The sequence below is a fragment of the Neovison vison genome, chromosome 11 (genome assembly GCF_020171115.1).
Source record: "Neovison vison isolate M4711 chromosome 11, ASM_NN_V1, whole genome shotgun sequence".
In the NCBI taxonomy this organism is placed as follows: Eukaryota; Metazoa; Chordata; class Mammalia; order Carnivora; family Mustelidae; genus Neogale; species Neogale vison.
This window is the reverse complement of record NC_058101.1, coordinates 5222568-5242480: the sequence shown is the minus strand read 5'-3', so window position 1 is coordinate 5242480 and position 19913 is coordinate 5222568. Positions and strand designations below refer to the sequence as shown.

The 19913-nt window shown below is 40.9% G+C and overlaps 1 protein-coding gene across 3 annotated transcripts in view; it reads right to left on the bottom strand.

The window, feature by feature from the left end:
- Positions 1-19688, bottom strand: part of CNOT6L (CCR4-NOT transcription complex subunit 6 like) — a 123508-nt gene extending 103820 nt beyond the window's left edge. The window contains exon 1 of one of the 3 annotated variants that reach the window (XM_044225808.1): positions 19475-19688. Coding sequence is in view for 2 of the 3 variants with exons in the window: in XM_044225809.1 (XP_044081744.1) it covers positions 19161-19165 (5 nt within the window). In the remaining variant the exon portion in view is untranslated. Of the gene's footprint in view, positions 1-19160; positions 19238-19474 lie in introns of those variants that run through there. The other 2 variants (XM_044225809.1, XM_044225807.1) reach the window with 2 other exon arrangements.
- Between the last annotated feature and the right edge of the window lie 225 nt (positions 19689-19913).

Genomic DNA, 19913 nt, shown 5'->3' with positions numbered 1-19913 from the left:
ACTAAAATGGGAGAAGGCAAAAGCGAAAGCAAGAGCACTATATTCACAAGGACGTCTACAATTAATATCAGAAAATTTACTTCAAGCATTCTCCTAAAACTGCTAATCAGTAAGAAGTCCTAACCAAAGAAAAGTATTCTAAATCAACTTGCTATGCAAACTAAAAGATGCACAAACAAGAATCCACAGCAGTGTCTTCAAACCTACCAGAAATGAAAACATCTTTGCTGCTATAAACAAAGAGTAAATATGTCAAGAGTAAATATGTTCAGACTCGGAGACAAATTGCAAGGGCAGCTGTAAAAAGATCACAGATCACCTAGATAAGCTACATTGTTAGAAAGCAAGCACATCAACAATTGAGACTTCTTACCAACTCTGACAAATCCACTAGAAAAATTGGACTCAACCAACCTGTTTAAATTTGGGAAAAAAAAAAAAACTAAAGTAACATTCTAATACTTCATACAAAATACAAAATACACTTTTTTTCCATTTCCTACCTTCTAATTTCAGGGGCTTCCCCTCTCTACTGATAAATAAAACCAAAGAATTTAATATCACAAATATAATGTCGAGTTTATTTATAGAAGCAAAAAATCATGTGTGTATAAACTAAGAATATGCGTCAAGAAAATATAAACACTAATCCACGAAACTGGTTTCGGTTGCTAGAAAACGGAATCTGATAGTACCAAAAGCTAAGAATTTAACTAATGAATCTCTCTTCATAATGAATAGGTTTTCTAATTATTTAGCTTTTCTATTTATTTAGAAAATAATTAAGTCTTTAAATCTTGACTGATATGAAAGTCTGCAAGTAACCAAAGTAACTATCCCATACTTTTGACCTGAACCACATAACAACAATGCTTAAGCATCAGATATACTCAGTAAGATACACACTTAAAAGGTGTTAAAACTAGTCTGATATATCTGAGAACCAGGGTTTACAATCTGGAAAAGCCATATCTAAATGTACAAAATTCCATTAAAAATAGCAGAGTAGGAGTGCCTGGACAGCTCAGTTAAGCATCTACCTCTTGATCTCAGCCCAGGTCTTGATCTCAGGGTCATGAGTTCAAGCCCCACATTGGGCTCCAAGCTGGGCATGGAGCCTATTTTTAAAAAAGAGAGAGAACAGAGGAAAAAAAAGAGAAGAAAAAAATAGCAGAGTAAAACAGAAAAACCTTAGTAACCAAATTCTAAAACTTGATAAGTCACAAAGAAAAGCTCCATCCAGGAAAGGGTTCCAAGGTGCCAGCATCTTAATCATGAAAGAATTTAAAAGGCAGAGCCAATGCTGACTCACATTGATCCCAAACAGATAGCATCAAACAATAGAGCTAATCCTTAACTTTCTGGCAAGCATAAATGCCTAGGAGAGTACCACTCTACTCACAAATGACTGCCAAGAAAGTGGTGCTTTGTACTAAGCGGAAAAGGTTGCAAGGGAAGGGGTGTCAGCTTTAAAATAGTTCCTAAAATAGTTGCTTAAAAGGATAAAGAATAAGAACTTACAAAGGCTTTCAGTCAAGCTTGGTTCCAGGAAAAGGATACTTTGGCCCTATGTGAAAGCAAAACCCAGCCATTGTAAAACATAGATACCCAGATTTTGTCAGCAAAAGGAAGAGTATTGTTCATCATTTCCCACAAAGGTAGCAGAGTCTTTAACTTGGATTCCTACTTTTTTTCCTGGCAGGTAGATAACTCTGCAAAAGCAACAAAGCAAACTAAATATAATACTCTTCTCAATTTCAATCCTACAGTCAAAATGCCAACTTCACAAACTCAAAGGTCACAGAGAAACAAATTTCCTGTTTTGTTACTTAAATTCACTACCTTCCTCCTAAACTAACCAATACAGAATTTCCTTCTTGTTTTGAGGCTGACAAAATAAGGAGAGGATACTTGCAACATACTAGGAACAACAGGCAGCTCCCCAGAGTCAAGGAATAGAATTTGATATCATTTTCTAAAACCCAATTACAGGGCCGCCTGGGTGGCTCAGTGAGTTAAAGCCTCTGCCTTCGGCTCAGGTCATGATCTCAGCATCCTAGGATCAAGCCCCGCATCAGGCTCTCTGCTCAGCGGGGAGCCTGCTTCCCCCTCTCTCTCTGCCTGCTGCTCTGCCTACTTGAGATCTCTGCCTGTAAAATAAAAAATAAAATCTTAAAAAAAAAACAACCCAATTACATATAATCTATGTCTATTATTTCTCCACTTGAGAAAAAAACTGAATATTATTATTAGCAATTTTTAAAACTTTATTTTGAGGTTATTTTATAAAAAGAGAAAAGTGCAATGCTTTATAAACATTTGTCAAAAAATGCATTATAAATTTGTCAAATATCCATTATTTCAATTATTAGAATAGTGTTCACTGCCCTAAAAACCTTATTGTCTAGGAAAGATTAGAAAAATGTAAACAATGATTATTATAAACATTTATGTATTTCCCATCTCTTTCTAAAATACACGAAGGATATTCTACACTGTTCACAAATAATTATAACTTAATGAAAAATGTGTACAAATTCCATAAGGGCCTACCAAGAAGAATAAAATACAAATGGAGAGGTAGTATCTGACCGGTCTGATGGATTAACTGTGAAATGTGCTAAGAGTACTGTAACTCTAAGAGTAAAAAGGACCAAAACTTGTTTATAACTTGTCTATATACATATACTATGTATTAGTATTCCTATCCCTGTCCTCTTACTAGCATCCTAACAATGAAATAAAAAGGAAGAGTTACAACTATTTTTCTAAGATATAAATAATGATGGATAATGTCCCATATGGCTTTATTTAGTCTTCACCCTATTAAAATATGGCTCTCTCATCACTCCAATGAAAACTGTTATTCTTAAACATAAATGACCAAAAAAACCCATAAACGACTTCAATATTACAAAACAATTTTCAATCCCCTTTTTAGTCAGCTCATCCTGTATAATTTCTCTGATTTTAAAAACTGAGGACCACCCTCTACTCCTTAAAACCTGCCCTCCCCTATCTTCCCAATCAGATTATAAATAGGTTGAAGGAACAGAATTTGAGTGGGAGAGGTAAGAAAACATGTATCGAATGGCCAGCCTGTGTTCAAATACTGTGCTAGATGATATGCACACATTATCACATTTAACATCACTAAAATTAAAACGTGTTATTAATTCTCACTTTACCAGTAAGGAAACCAAAGACCAGAGAGGTTGTAAAATATCCAACACTTCATTGTTAATAAGTGACTAGACACATGACTCCAACCACAACATCCAAGATTCTTCTACTAAACTGTGACAAATTTAATTCTAAACATATATAGCGGAAAATGCAGAATAATAATCTTTCGATCTTGGAGTGCAGAAAACTTTTCTAAAGTTCAAGACCATAAAAACAAAAGAATGACAGATTAAATGATACAAAAAAAAATTAATGTCTGTAAGGCAAAGAGCCAAGTCATACAGTCAGAAGATCAAAAGGAAATGGGAGTAAAGTCTCAGTAGTATTTATAATGGATAAATGAGGTAATGTTTCTAAAATATAAACAGCTTTTACAAATCAATAAGAAAAAAATGTAAACACCCCAATAGAAAAATTGGGAGTAAAGGTCATGATCAGGCAAACCACAAAAGACTGGCTCAAAAAAAGTGAAAAGAAATACAACCACCCAATTAATCAAATAATTGCAAATTTTAAAAAGCATATGACTTTATTATCAGAATAGGAAAGATTAATAATATAAGTATGGGGAAACATGGCACCCATTACACAGCTGATGTGAACATAGTTCTATACATTTCTAAAGGGTAACCCAACAAGATGTATCAAAATTTTAATGTGCAATCATTTAAATCCAGCAAGTCCACATCTAGAAATTTATCCTTTAAAAAAGTGTGGAAGTGGAGCTTATGTGGCTTTGTCAGTTGAGCATTTGACTCTTGATTTGGGCTCAGGTCATGATCTCAGGGTTGTGAGATCAAGCCCACACTAGGCCCCATGCTTAGTGTGGACACTGTTTAAGATGCTCTCTCTCCCTTCTCCTCTAAGGCCCCCTCCCTCTTAAAAATAAATAAGTAAATATAAATAAATAAACAAGTAAATGTGAAGTGTATGTATGAATCTTTTCTCTGCATTAGTGTTGATAATTGTCCAAGATAAGGAAATAAATTGCCAATCAGTAGGGGACTGAATTATAGGACATCAATAAATGAATTACATTTCAGCCCTTCGAAAGCATAATGTGTGTAAATGTAAAATGCTGCCACTGCTGCTGTGAAAAAGTTTGTCAGTTCTCAAAAAATTAAAATAGAACGAACTGCTGTACGATCCAATAATTACACACTCAGGTATATACCCAAGAGAACTGAAAACAGATGTCCATACAAAAATGTGTACATGAATGTTCATAGCAGAATTATTTATAATAACCAAAAAGTAGAAACGACCCTATCAGCTAATGAACAGATGAATGAAATATGATATATGAAATATGATGGCATATTACTCAGCCATAAAAATACAATTACATGCTACAACATGAAATAATCTTAAAAACATTACACTACATGAAAAGAAGCCAGACCCAAAAAGTCACATATTGTATGATTCCATTTATATTTAAGGCCTGGAATAGGCAAATCCGTAAGAGGAAAAGTAGACTGGTGGTTTCCAGCAGATGAAGAAATAGGCCAAAAAGAATTGCTAATAAGGATAAGGTTTCTTTTGAGGATCATGGAAATGTTCTAGAATAGTGATGGTTCACCCAAAAAAAAAAAAAAAAAAAAAAAAAATAGTGATGGTTCACAACACAGTGAAATACTAAAACCACTGAAGTGTGTATTTTAAAACAGTGATTTTTAAAATGGTGATCTCTCACTTTTTAAAAAATGCTTAAAACTTTTTAAAAGCATGAGGCATATCTACTGATGGAAAAAAAATGACTGTAATATGCTGTTAAATCAGAAAACAAATGTAGGGCGCCTGGGTGGCTCAGTGGGTTAAGCCACTGCCTTCGGCTCAGGTCATGATCTCAGGGTCCTGGGATCGAGCCCCGCATCGGGCTCTCTGCTCAGCAGGGAGCCTGCTTCCCTCTCTCTCTCTGCCTGCCTCTCCATCTACTTGTGATTTCTCTCTGTCAAATAAATAAATAAAATCTTTAAAAAAAAAAAAGAAAGAAAACAAATGTAAAAAAACAGTATACAGAATCATTCTACTTATATATGGTTTTGGGTTATATACACATATTGCCCAGAAACAGACTATGGCTCAATACTACTAACGGTCTTGATCGCAATGAGATAGAATGACCAGGAAATTATGCTCTTCGGTATAATTTTATATAAGGACACGTATTTCCAAAAGCAGACATGAAAAAATATTGCTCGGGGGGGGGGGGGAGTACTATAACAAAAATACATAAAATAGATGGAAACCAGAAAATACAAGCAAAGATTGCTAAACTGAGGGGTCCGTAAACCTCAGGAAATCTATAAATTTGCATAAGAAATAAATTACATCACCATTTTCATTAATGTCAATTGAAAATGTAGTACCTCTTTTTTTTTTTTTAAAGATTTTATTTATTTATTTGACAGAGAGAGAGATAACAATTAGGCAGAGAGAGAGGGGAAAGCAGGCTCCCTGCTGAGCAGAGAGCCTGATGCGGGGCTCGATCCCAGGACCCTGGGACCATGACCTGAGCCAAAGGCGGAGGCTTTAACCCACTGAGCCACCCAGGCACCCCTGTAGTACCTCTTTTAATTAGAGCTAAGAGGGCGCCTGGGTGGCTCAGTGGGTTGGGCCGCTGCCTTGGCTCAGGTCATGATCTCAGGGTCCTGGGATCGAGTCCCGCATCGGGCTCTCTGCTCAGCAGGGAGCCTGCTTCCCTCTCTCTCTCTCTCTGCCTGCCTCTCCATCTACTTGTGATCTCTCTCTCTGTCAAATAAATAAACAAATAAATCTTTAAAAAAAAAATTAGAGCTAAGATACCTGCCGTGATATTAGCAGTACCTGTGATTTTGGTCACTAACACAAGTTATATTTTTGTATCACATTACAGTTGTTCCACATATCTCAAAATATCATCCGTACATACCACTACTTCAAAATTATGTGATTATACTCACTACTAGATCTTGCAATTTAAATGTATTGATAAAGAGGCACATATATCACAAATTTTTTATAAATTTTACTACTTTAATATAACAGGTTCCTTTTTAATCTTATTTTCTTTCATTCACTTAAAATCATTATTCTAAAAAGGCTCCACAGCCTTCTCCAGTCTTGCCAAAGGGTCCATGCCACCAAACATTCACCTATATCCAAATATACCACTCATTCATTAGAGACAGGAAGGGCCACCAATCACGAGGATATTCTAATTATTCAGGCATAAAGCAATTAGTGCCTAAATCCAGGGAAAAACAGAAATCATCCCAATTTTAATTAATTTGTCTAACAGAATTCGTAATTTTCTTCCCCAAATTGTCTCTCCCAAATTGTCTTCTGGTTTCTCAGTCATCTCTTCTTCCTTCACACTGAATCACCACTGTCACTTTATTAAAAGCTCTAGCTATCCCAACTGAGAAGAGATTTCACGACTTATCACTTCACATTTTAACTCTTTAAAAAAGAGCTTCCCTCCTTCCATTCTAATCTCAACTGATTCTGCATACCTCAACCATATAATCTTCTTAAAGAGTTATTCCAAACTGCCACCAACCTGCTCAGAATCACTCAATGCTATCAGTGCATTTAACAGTCATATTGGTAATTATGAGATTCTAGAACCATACTTGCACTCACTATTAATCAAAAGTAATATACTGCTATGTTCTATAAAGTATCATCTAAAACAACATTATAACAAGTCAGGCATTAGTAAGAGAACCTCAGTTTATAAATGTGAAAGACCACCCACTGCTCTAGCGTTGAACACGGGATAAAACTAAAATTCCTTACCTAGGCATTCAAACCCCTCCCTAATGATCAGGTTCCAATTTGCCTTATCGGCCTCCTTGTTGTCCCTGAAGCTCTGGAAGTTAACCAGAAATTAACTAAATTTCCTTCTCATACTTGAAGCTGGAGTTGGCCTTTCTCCTACTACATATTTGTTGATGTCATTTCTACCATTTGCAATCCCATTTGATTATTCATTCATTTAGTAAACAGTAACTAAGACTCTACTATATACTAAACACTCGGTACACTGATAGGGTTTAACCCCTACAAACAGTTGGGCTACACATGGAGTTATCTCTGCCCTTAAAAACTCACAGTTTAATGGAAAAGTAGAAACAGAAGCCAAGTAAATACAAGACAATATGGCAAAGGTTATGAAAAAGGAATGCACAAGATGCCAGGAAAGCACAGAGAAAGAACATAAAGACTGGAAGGATGATCAGGCAAGATTTCTCAAGTAGGAATAATATAAGGTAAATTATTTAAAAAGTCAGTGAGGTCATCACGTGTAAAGTACTGTAGGCACATACAAACCATAGACCAAGCTGTAACTCACTCAGTATGGCAAGCCTAGGAAGTATGTTCAGGAGAGAGAAGTAATAAAATGATAAAACTGGAGAAGTACAGTGGGACAAGATCATGATGGGTCTTACACATAATCCTATGAAATCTCCACTTCCTTCTAAAAAAAATAAGCAGCAGCAGGTTATCCTGGAAAGTACACAGGTTTAGGAATTCCAAAGACCTAAATCTGAATTTGAGCTCTGTCATGTCCTTGTTATGTGCATTTCATCAAATTTGCCTCTCTGAGCTTCAGTATGCTCAACTATAAAACAGGGATTAATAATATAAATTTTTCCAGGATTCTAACAAGAATTCATGTAAATCTCCTAGTAGAGAGGTTAGCAAACTACAGCTTGGTTTGCCAGCAATGAATGGTTTTACGATCTAAAGTATTGGTTAAAAAAAAAAAAATTAAAACTACAAAAAATAAAAAACAAAGAATATAAGACAGAGATCTTAATGTGACCCAAAGACCAAAGTATTTACTATGTAAGGCCCTTTACATAACACATACTCCTGTCCTTAGCACATAGGATCCAACCAAAAAATAGTAACTATTACTATTTTAAGAACACTTAAAGATTAAAGATTTAAGATTTAAGATTTTAAGAAAACTTAAAAATGAATTTTGCAAGGATTTCTCTGTTGACAGTGTATACAAAGAAGCAGAAGTGAAAGAAGCAATAATGGATGCTGGGAGAACAAGCAAGAAGGATGCTGTAGTGTTCCACTACCTTCTTCCTTTCCTTCCTCCTCCTAACCATAAAGGAGACATCAACTTCCACCTCCTCTTCATCCTTGTAGATTATGATACAGCACTTAATGGTCTTTGTTAGTTAGCATATTTTGCTTAGACTTTCTATTTATTGGGGATTAGATCCCTTATAAGTAGTGTAAGAGTAAGTATTTTGGAGTCAAACAGATCCTATTCTAAATATTGATTTCACCAATACTTAGGACTTGTTATTTAACTTGTATGGATCCTAGTAATAAGACACAGAAATGGCTAAATTATATTCTGTTCTAAGCTTTGTTTTTTACTTTGGATGTGCCACATACTACTGTTCTAAGCACCTTATAGATATACTTGATTTAATCCTCACAACAACCCTGCAAGATAAGAACTATTATTATCTCCCCATTACACATGAGCAAACTGAAATATGGAGAAGGGAGTTTCCCCAAAAGCTAGGAAGTGAAGGATCCAAGGGCTCACATTATTAACCACCTAATGAATGATAATCATACTCCACAGGATTTTCATGAAAACTAATTCAGATTACTATCTTAAGGAAGGAGGATGGATTTTCACAATCCTTAGATCTCAGCAATCCAATAAATATCTGTTCCATTTCTTAGTTAAAAAAAAAAAAAAGATTACATTCCACGGGTGCCTGGGTGGGTTAAGCCTCTGCCTTCAGCTCAGGACATGATCTCATAGTCCTGAGATCAAGCACCACATCGGGCCCTCTGCTCAGTGGGGAGCCTGCTTCCCCCTCTCTGTCTGCCTCTCTGCTTACTTATGAGCTCTGTCTGTCAAATAAATTTTTTAAACATTTTTAAAAAAATAAAAATAAAGATTAAATTCCAAACCTTATTGCCCAGAACCCTGAATGCAATTGCTGGTAGCCAGTACAAACTTAATATTTATTAAGTAAGATATACTTTAAAGTGATTAAAATCCTTGTGCTGTTTCAAGATCATATTCTGTATATTCTGTATATTCACAATATATTATTTCGTAAATCGCAGAAGACTGCACTGACAGGAACCTACAGCAGGAAACACTCTTGCCAGTTTTTTGGTTTTAAATATAAACATTATGATCAGACAACAATGAATATATACATAAAGATCTCAAGAAAGTCATTGCACAGAGAGACATTACAGTTAGTATCCCTATATTTAGTTCTATTCTCTTAGTAGTATTTGTAACTGGTATTACATAACTGATCTATGTTAACTCATTTAGGGAATCTATTTAAGTAACATGGGAAGGGAAAAAGATTCTAAACTGTAAGATTACAGACAGAGGTTCTCTCTGCAAAAGATGAATATAAGAAGATAAAGTGCTGTAACTTCAACTTTGTGTCACCAATTAGTGTCACTATTTTCTTCTGTTAATAAACAATATGAAACGGGCGCCTGGGTGGCTCAGTTGGTTGGGCGACTGCCTTTGACTCAGGTCGTGATCCTGGAATCCCGGGATCGAGTCCCACATCAGGCTCCCAGCTCCATGAGGAGTCTGCTTCTCCCTCTGACCTTCTCCCCTGTCATTCTCTCACTATCAAATAAATAAATAAATAATCTTAAAAAAATAAAATAAAAATAAAAAAAATAAACAATATGAATGCCCCAAAATACCTGGCATCTATTCAGTATGAATGAGTCCCTAACAGAACAAAGTGAACTATTCACTTCGTCAAAAAAAAAAAAATAAATTTTAATCTGTAATGAGATTTAAATGTGGTCTGAAAAAAAAATGAAATACATCCTGCTGCAAAAGAGAATACAAAACAAAAAATCTATTACCAGTTTCTAATTCTGACTTGTAAACAGGAAGACTCTTGGCTAACCCAAAATTATTTAACTTCTGCAACGTATAACACGGAGAGAAAGAAATCTTTTCAAAATATTTTTTCTAATCTGGGGGCGCCTGGGTGGCTCAGTGGGTTAAAGCCTCTGCCTTCAGCTCAGGTCATGATCCCAGGGTCCTGGGATAGAGCCCCACACTGAGCTCTCTGCTCAGCAGGGAGCCTGCTTCCCTTCCTCTCTCTGCCTGCCTCTCTGCCTACTTGTGATCTCTGTCTGTCAAATAAATAAATAAAATCTAAAATATATATATATATATATATACACACACACACACACACACACACACACATACATATAAGCAGAATGTACACAATTAAAGTTCCAAAAATTAAAGGGTAATCACCACTTCAAATGAAACATAACCTTACTTTGCAGAACAGAATTTCTCAAGAAAGCTATCAAGTTTTTTTAGAAACTTAAAAAACAAAACCATTCATGCTAAAATATTTTGGGAAAAAGTTAACAGTCAGATTCATGGTAAATATGGACTTCTTCATTAACCATATACTCAATAATTACAAAAATGTGTTTCCATCTTTTTAATTCTATGATTAGTTCTTCATTTATGATTTAGTTTTCTGTTAACTGTGTCTCCCATCAAACTAGCTATCAATGTAATCAGAAAAAAAACAGTTTTTATTAAATATTTTTCAAAAGAAACAATATTTTCCACTACTCAAGAAAGCTGAATTATCCATAAAAATCTTTAAATTAAGAGATCTCCAAATGCATATATGGATGGCATATACATCCATACATACATATATAACTGCAATGGGAAGGCAGACACGTTAGAGGACACTAAAGGAGCAGGGAAGGGAGGCAATAAGGGAGAGGGAAAAGCAGGTGGTGAAAGCTAGCTCCTCTTTCTCAAACAAGTTAAGCATTATTACCTACCACATGACTTGACAGAGTATCTTCAATTTTGTAATCCCCTCCTTCATACTTCCCTCAAAACTCAACCCTAACACCCCAGGATCCCTTCATGAGAGAAATACTCAACAAACTAGAAACAGAACTTCATCAACCTAACAAAGAGCATCTACGAAAACCCCACAGCTAACCTCATACTTAATAGTGGAAGCCTTAATGCTTTCCCCCAAGATCAGGAACAAGACAAGAATATCTGTTCTTCACACTTCTTTTCAACAATGTAATGGAGGTTTTGGCCAAGTCAGTTAGATAAGAAAATGAAATAAAACACATCCAGATTGGAAAAGAAGTAAAAACTATCTACAGGTGGCATGACCCTTGTTACACAGAAAATGCTATAGGATGAACTAAAATATTAGACCTAATAAACAAGTTCAGCAAGGTTGCAAGATTCACAATCAACAGACAAAAATCAATTGTATTTCTATACACTTGCAATGAACCCCTTAAAAAAATTAGGAAAACAGGGGCACCTGGGTGGCTCAGTGGGTTAAGCCTCTGCCTTCGACTCAGGTCATGATCTCAGGGTCCTGGAATCGAGCCCCACATCGGGCTCTCTGCTCATCAGGGAGCCTGCTTCCCCCTCTCTCTCTGCCTCCTCTCTGCCTACTTGTGATCTCTCTCTGTCAAATAAATAAAATACAAAAAAAAATTAGGAAAACAATTCCATTTATAATAGCATCTAAAAGAATAAAATTTTTAGGAATAAATGCATCAACTTAGACTCTAAAAACTGCAAAATACTATTGAAAGAAATCAAAGAAAATAAATAAATGGAAAGATCCCATGTTTGCAAGTAGGAAGACTTAGTATTATTAAGATGACAATGCTCCCCAAATTGATCAGATTTAACACAACTGCCATCAAAATTCCTGCTGGCTTCCTTGCAGAAATTGACAAGGTGATCCTGAAATTCATATGGAAATAGGAAACACCCTAAACAGCCAAAACAATCTTTAAAAAGAACAAATTTGGAGGACTCCCCCTTCTCAATTACAAAGCTATAGTGGTCAAGACAGTACTGGGTATAAGGAAAATCAAAGAGACCAATGGAATAAAACTAAGTCCAGAAATAAACCTTCTGTTTATTGTTAATTTATTTTTGAGAGAAATGACAAGACAATTAAATAGGCAAAGAACAGTCTTTTCCACAAATGGTACTGGGACTGGGTATCTATATGCAAAAAATAATGTTAGACTCCCTACATCAGGTCATATGCAGAAATTAACTCAAAATGGATCAAAAATCTAAATATGTGATAAAACTAAAAATCTCGGGGCGCCTGGGTGGCTCAGTGGGTTAAGCCTCTGCCTTCGGCTCAGGTCATGATCTCAGGGTCCTGGGATCAAGCCCCTTGTCAGGCTCTCTGCACAGCGGTGAGCCTGCTTCCCCCTCTCTCTCTGCCTGCCTCTCTGCCTACTTGTGCTCGCTCTCTGTCAAATAAATAAATAAAAATCTTTATAAAAAACTATAAAAACTGGGACGCCTGGGTGGCTCAGTTGGTTGGACGACTGCTTTCGGCTCAGGTCATGATCCCGGAGTCCCAGGATAGAGTCCCGCTTCGGGCTCCCAGCTCCACGGGGAGTCTGCTTCTCCCTCTGACCTTCTCCTCACTCATGCTCTCTCTCACTGCCTCTCTCTCAAATAAATTTAAAAATCTTTTTTAAAAAATTATAAAAACTTTTTTTAAAAATGAAAAACTCTTAGCACAGAGGGATATATCTCTATGACCTTAGATTAGTAAATAATTTCTTTGACATGACATCAAAAGCACAACAAAAAATTAGACTTTCTTCAAAATTTAAAACTTTTATTCTTTAAAAGACATCATCAGGAAAGTGAAAGGATAACTCACCAAGTTGGGGAAATATTTGTATCTATAATATTTGTGTCTGTAATATATAAAAGACTCTTTCAACTCGGTGATCAAAAGATAGACAACAAACAATTAAAAAATGGGCAAAAGATCTGAATACATACCTCTCAAAAAATATATGTACAAATGGCCAATAAACAAATGAAAAGACACTCAGCCTCTTCAGGGAAATGAAAATCAAAACTGCAATGAGATACTACCTAACACTCACCAGGAGAGCCTTGATCAAAAAGGTAGTAACAAATGTTGGCAAAGATGTGGAGAAACTGGAGCCCTCATGCACTGCTGGTAGGGACGTGAGATGGTGAGGGTGCTTTGGGAAACAGAAGTTCCTCAAAAGTTTAAACACAAGAGGCACCATGGGCCACCTGCCTTGCTTGCTCTGTAGAGCATGTGACTCCTGATCTCAGGGTTGTGAGTTTGAGCCCCACACTAAGTGCAGAGATTACTAAAAAAGTAAAATCTTTAAAAAGTAAAGAAAGAGAAAATAAACATAGAGACATACAATCCAGCAATTCTATTCCCAGGCATATGCCCAAGAGAAATGAAACTATGTACACAAAAACTTGTCTATGAATGTTCATAACTGAATTACTCAGAATAGCCAAAAAGTAGAAATAACCCAAATGTCCATTAGCTGATAAACAAAATGTAATATATATCCGTATGATGGCATATTATGCAGCCATAAAAAGAACGAGGTACCTTGAAAATGGGGGCACTCGGGTGGCTCAGTCATTAAGTGTCTGCCTTAGGCTCAGGTCATGATCCCAGGGTCCTGGGACTGAGGCCCGCATAAGGCCCCCTGCTCAGCAGGAAGCCTGCTTCTCCCTCTCCCACTCCCCCTGCTTGTGTTCCCTCTCTCATTGTGTCATCCCCCTCTGTCAAATAATAAATAAAATCTTTAAAAAAAAAAAAGAAAGAAAGAAAGAAAAAAGAAACCGTGAAAATGGGGTAAGTGAAACAAGCCTGTAATAAAAGACATTACGTTAAGATCCCATTTGTACAAAATGTTCAGAATAGGCATATATAGTCAGAAAGCAAATCAGTGATTGCCTAGAAATAAGGGTATGGCAGTACAGGGGTACGGGAGGGTACTCTTAAAGGATATAGGATTTATATATCTCAGGGGATATAAACGTTCTAAAATTAAGATGATGGCTGCACAACTGTGAATATACTAAACACCACAGAGTTACATATTTTAAAAGGGCAACTTCTATGGTTTAAGTGAACTCTATCTCAAAAAAGCTGTTACAAAAAAAAAAAACTCTCAATTTTTTAAGTAGTCCCTGACCCACCCACCATTCCATTTCATGTTACTCCCTCTCAGAATGTCTACGAACAGTTTATAGTGTAGAGACTTTGGTTTGTTCATTCATGGTTTTTGAAATAACTAAATTGTTTTATCTCCTTTCCGCATAACCTACAAGCTTTGCAAGAGTCTTCTACTTCTTTCATACTTTAGAACCGAGTATAATAATGGATATGGAATGGGCCTTCAAATAAGGGCATCAATTTTCAAAATACAAAATATTAACAATCTGTACCATGGAGAAGTTAACAAGACTACTCAAAAATCTACCTTTGGAGGAATACAGATATATTAAACTCCTCAGATCCTTAACCAAACTGTTCAGAATAAAAATAAGTGAAGGAGAACATAGAGCTAAGGTTTCACATTATAATAATGCTAGGTAATGAAAGAATAAGTTATGATTCAATTAAAATTAAAGTTGTCCAGAGATAAAATTCATTTAATATATTAGAGGCTCCCTGTTAGCGCAGTTAATCAAAGAAAGTTGTAGCATTTATCATGAAACAGCAGCACAAGTTAATAATTAAACCTTTGTTGTTTACTCGATTTTATTGTTCTTAGGGAAGTCTCACATATATTAATTAAAATGACTCTAGAGGGGTGCCTGGGTGGCCCAGTGGGTTAAAGCCTCTGCCTTCTGCTCAGGTCAGGGTCCTGGGATGCCAAGGTCCTGGGATAGAGCCCCGCATCTCTGCTCAGCAGGGAGCCTGCTTCCTCCTCTCTCTCTGCCTACTTGTGATCTCTGTCAAATAAATAAATTATATCTTTAAAATAAAATGACTCTAGAATTATAAATACAGCTACAGCAAACAACAAAACAAGTTTGGTCCACCTAAATATTTCCTTAAAGTATAAAGTAATAATAATAATTTATCTTAGAGAGAAAGTGAAAATTCAGAACCGTGTTTCCCATGAAACCCTAAACCAGAAACTGAAATTCGAGGTCAACTGATTTCAAAGTACAAAGAGAAAAACTCAAAGAGCCAGAACCCAGAAGATCACAATGACAGTTGATAGCTAGATAGTAAAGGAGAGACCTACTGAAGGTTATAAAATCCAACTGTTACGTTCTGCATTAAATCTGTATCCTTTAACAGGTAGATTTCACTTGTCCTTCAAACTCATAGAAGACAGCTCTTCCTCCTTTGGCTTTAACTCCTTCCTTCTCTTACCCTCCCACCTCCACGGCCCCAGTTTTACTCCTTGAAGATGGAAAGCAATTTTTAAGGATTATAACTCACCTTTCTGACATAATTTCATAAATATATGCTACCATCTAAAACAACATCATGAAATGCCCTAAGCTGTCCACCATCTGGGGACTACATTCCCATCCCCTTCACATTCAAATAAGGCTCTGAGACAAATTCTCACCAGTCATATGTGGGCAGATGTTTGTCACTTTAAGTCTGGTAGTTCTTAAGAAATGGCCTGTAAGTAACATGCAAGGCTCCAAGGCCCTAAAGAATGCCAAAGCCATAGATGTTAAGGAGTGTGGGTCCCTCAAACGCCACATGGAGGAAAGCCACAAGCCTGCTAACCAGGAACACCTGCAGAGAACTGTTACATGTGAGCAAAATACAAACTTACATCTGTTAAGCCACTGAAATTCTGGTGTATTTATTACCTAATTAGCATTATCCAAAGTAAAACATGCACAAAGTCTGAAGTATTTCAATTCCCCCTAATTAAAGACATTTGTAAGGGTTATTTTGGAAAGATTGTTTAAAAGCCCTTTAAGTAACATTAAATTGTAAAATCTAAACAATTTTCCACCTTGATTTTTTGGTAACATAATTACTTTAAACAATGATAGTATGAAAAGTTCCACTGTTAATAAATTTTACTGTCCACAGGTTTAGTTCAGTATATTTTCATGATTTCATGATTACAAAGAAATGTCTTCTCAATTTCCCAAATTAAAAATTTTGGGAAAAAATACAAAGTATTTTAAAACATTGTAATTCATAATGTCTAATTTGTAATATCTAATATCTACCTAAAGGCAAAATTCATTTCTATTTTATAGTTCTTAAAGTATTAAAAACTATCCATAATTTCAGTGTATCTATTTGTTTACTTATTTTATTACCATCTATAGCTCTTAAGGTAAGAATTCTTCCTTTAAATACAACCATATGGCAGATAATTCTGTTTGTTGTAAATGCACACATGCTCATAAGACACATACTTTAATAAAACAATGACATTTCGTGTTCTAATAAAGTTCTCCCTACTATCCTTCACAAAAGTGCTAAAATTTTAGTACTTTACAGGTTTTTCTTAAAGTTTAATATTGCTGATATAAATAAAAATAAGGCCTATCTGGGAAACGTGTCATCAGTAAACAGAGATAGTACAAACTTAACCCAATGAAACTCCTCCCACATTGTCTTCACCCTGCCTTCACCAAAAAGAAAAAAATCCTTTCTTAACCTCTCCATTGCCTTTACACTAAACTCCGTATTATTTTTTTCCCATCAGAATACAATTAAAATTTAATGAACAGCACATTTACTACTCCACACAGAATAAAAATGGAAAACTATTGAAAACTGAGGATTTTTCCTTAAACCATTCAGGAAAATATTCCAAGAGATTTATGTTTACCAAATCAGTCAATGTGAACTAAAAGAATTACACAGCAATTTGGGGGGCATTATTCTTTGTGAATCTCTAAAGGTAAATTAGACTCCAGTTTCTTGATCTATTTTAATGCTTCATTGTATTGGAATATATGTGCTACATACGGTGTAAACAATTTTTTCTAGGGGCATATAGCCAAAATTCATAAAAAGCAGTGAAACTGAGAGACAGCCTATTCAAAAATATGGGGAACAAAAAAAGTATGACTAGATAGTCTCTATAAACTAATATAGTAGGCCACTTTAGTAACAATCTCGATTCTATGAAAGACATAAACTACAACATTAAAAGTTGTTTATATGTAACTTAGATATTACCAAAAGACTCCGAAATGTTCTATTGTCTTGATTTTTAACCAACAGTTACATAAAATTGCTCAGCTGTCAGATGGCTACGTGCACTTATCCATGTTTTCCGGGGCCCACAACCAGGGCTGCAGGAGGAGGAATATTTAACTAAGCATCTACTATGCGCCAACCGTGTTTTCTCATTCGACCCCAGGACAACCTTACTATGAATGTATTATCTCCTGACTGCAGAGGAGAAGACTGGGGTCTGCAGACATTGGGTAAGCTGCTACGGTCCAACAGCTAAGAAAAATGGCCCAGCCAGAGTACCGAGGCCTGAGAAACCAGCCCTTCTTCCCACGCAGCCCCCTCTGTCGTTCCTCCCGCAGTCGTCACAGGGGACAGCGCTCCGCTCGTCCCGTCCCTCCGCCGGCGCTCCCCGCGAGCGGCCCGGCACGCCGTGGCACACCGTGGCACACCGTGGCACACCGGGTTCGGAACCAGAGCTGCCGGCCACTCGGCAGAGCGCGGTCCGCTGGGATCGTCGGGTCGTGAGTCCGGGGTCGCAGCGGCGCGAGCTCAGTCCGCGCACACCGGCGGGCGGTGCGGTGCAGCGGCTGAGCGGGGACCCACGCAAACAGCACCTGTGCTGGGGTCCACGAGGCGCTGCAACCTCCCGGCAGCCGCGTCCCCACGGCCCCGGCTCGCCCAGACCGCTCTCCCGCGGCCCTCCGAGAGCGCACACCGGCTCCGCGAGAAAGGCTACTCGCTCGGGGTCCGGGCACGGCGAGCGACACTTGTTGGTCCGCGCGCTGCGGCCGGACAGAAGGCGCGGGGGGTGCCGGCCGCCGGCGCGCACGGCTCGCGGGGCTCCCCCGACACAGCCGCCGCCGCCGCTAGCCGGGCCGGGTCGGGGCCGCGGACAGCCCCGGGAACTTCCTCTTCCCCGCGACCCGCCCGGCGCGGCGCGCACCCGCCTCTCCCCCAGGAGGCAGGACCTAACCTCTCCGAACGCACAAAACGGCCCCGGCCCCGGCCCCAGCGCGGCGGCCGGGAGGCCGGGCTCCCTGCTTCCTCCGCCTCGCCAGGCTCCGCTCCCCTCAGAAGCGGCGCGCCGACTCCCGCGCGAGAGCGTCCGCGGCGCGGGCGGCCAGCCCGCCTCGGCCCTTCCACCGGCCTCCGGGGAAAGACGGAAGCGGCGAGCTCGAGCCGCGCGTCCCCGAGAGGCCCCGCTCGGATTCACTTTCCCTCGGGTCGCACCGCGGCGAGGGCCGGCGCCGGCAGCTCCAACGCCAAAACACGCCTTCGCTCTCCTCAGCAGACGCGGAGGCGGCCGAGGCGACGGCGATCGGCGCGTCCCGCCTCCGACCCTCACCTGCCCAGGCCCGAGGCAGCGCGCTGGGCCCCCGCGGGCCCGGCGTCCCGGGAGGCGTCCGAGGAGGCTGGCGGGAGGCGGGCGCGCCGGCGGGCGGGCGGGCGCCGAGGCGGGTAGGCCGCGCTGCAGGCCGGCGCGCTTCCTGCCGGGCCCCGGGCTCGGCGGCGCGGCCCCGACCCGCGGCTCCCCCGGCCCGGCCGCCCGGCGCCCGCCGCGCGCACACTCGCCCTCCCCGGCCGGCTGAGGCCGGGCAGCTCCCACCGGCGAGCACCGGAGCCTCGCCACACCGGGGGGGGGCCGCGCCACTCGGGGGTCCCGGACACGCGAAATCCGCCCCCAGAGTCCCGGGCCCTGCGCGCGGGCCCCCCTCCACACACACACACACCCCGGAACCTCCGCGGCCGCCGGCGGCGACGCGGGTCAGCCCCACGCCCGACACACACCCACTCGCTCCGGGCCCCCGGGCCGCCTCCCGCCCGCCGGAGTCCCGACTCGCGCAGCCACACGCGCATTTGTCCCTCTCCCACCTCACGACCCCGGGGACGCGCGGCTCTTCCCGGCACTCCCGGTCTACTGGAGGCACAAAAACACTCTACCTCATTCTCTCCGTCTGGCCCGGCAGCAGCAGCAGCAGCCATTTCCCCGCGGCCGGGACGGACACACACACACACACACACACACACACACTCTCTCACACTCACACGCGCGCGCGCGGCCCCCACAGATGCTTCCCCTCCGAGCCGCGGCCGCAGACGCAAACACAAACACCCACGGGCGGGCCTCGCTCCCGCCCGCCCCAAAGGGAAGCCGCCGCGACAGGCAGGGCCCGGCCCTCGCTCGCGGGCGGGGTGGGGGGGGGGCGCCCGGCGCGCGGGCCCGGGGTCGCGGGGGGCCTGCGCCCCCTCCTCACCTGCATTCAGCGCGCCGGGGTCCGGGCGGCGGCGGCGACGGCGGCGGCGGGGCGGCTGCTGCTGGTGCTGGTGCTGCGGCGGCGGGGGAGGCGGCGGCGGCGGTGGCGGCGGGGCTGAGGGCAGCAAAGACATGCAGGCAGCCCGCCGGGGGGAGAGGCACCGGCCGGAGGGGACGCGGGGCGGGCGGGCCGGGCCGGGCCGCCTGAGGAACGGCAGAGGCGGCGGCGGAGAGGACGGCTGACGGGAGCGGGGAGACGGGCGGGGGGCGGGGAGGGGGACGAGGGCCGCGCCGCCGGGCTTCGCGGACGGTGACCCCGGGCGCTGAGCAGAGGCCCCGCGGCCGCGGCCGCCGACGCGAAGGCCCCCCGCCGGAGGAAGCTGCGCCCCCACAGCCTCCGAAGCCGCGGCTGTTACTCCGAGAGCGGCGCCGAGCCCGGC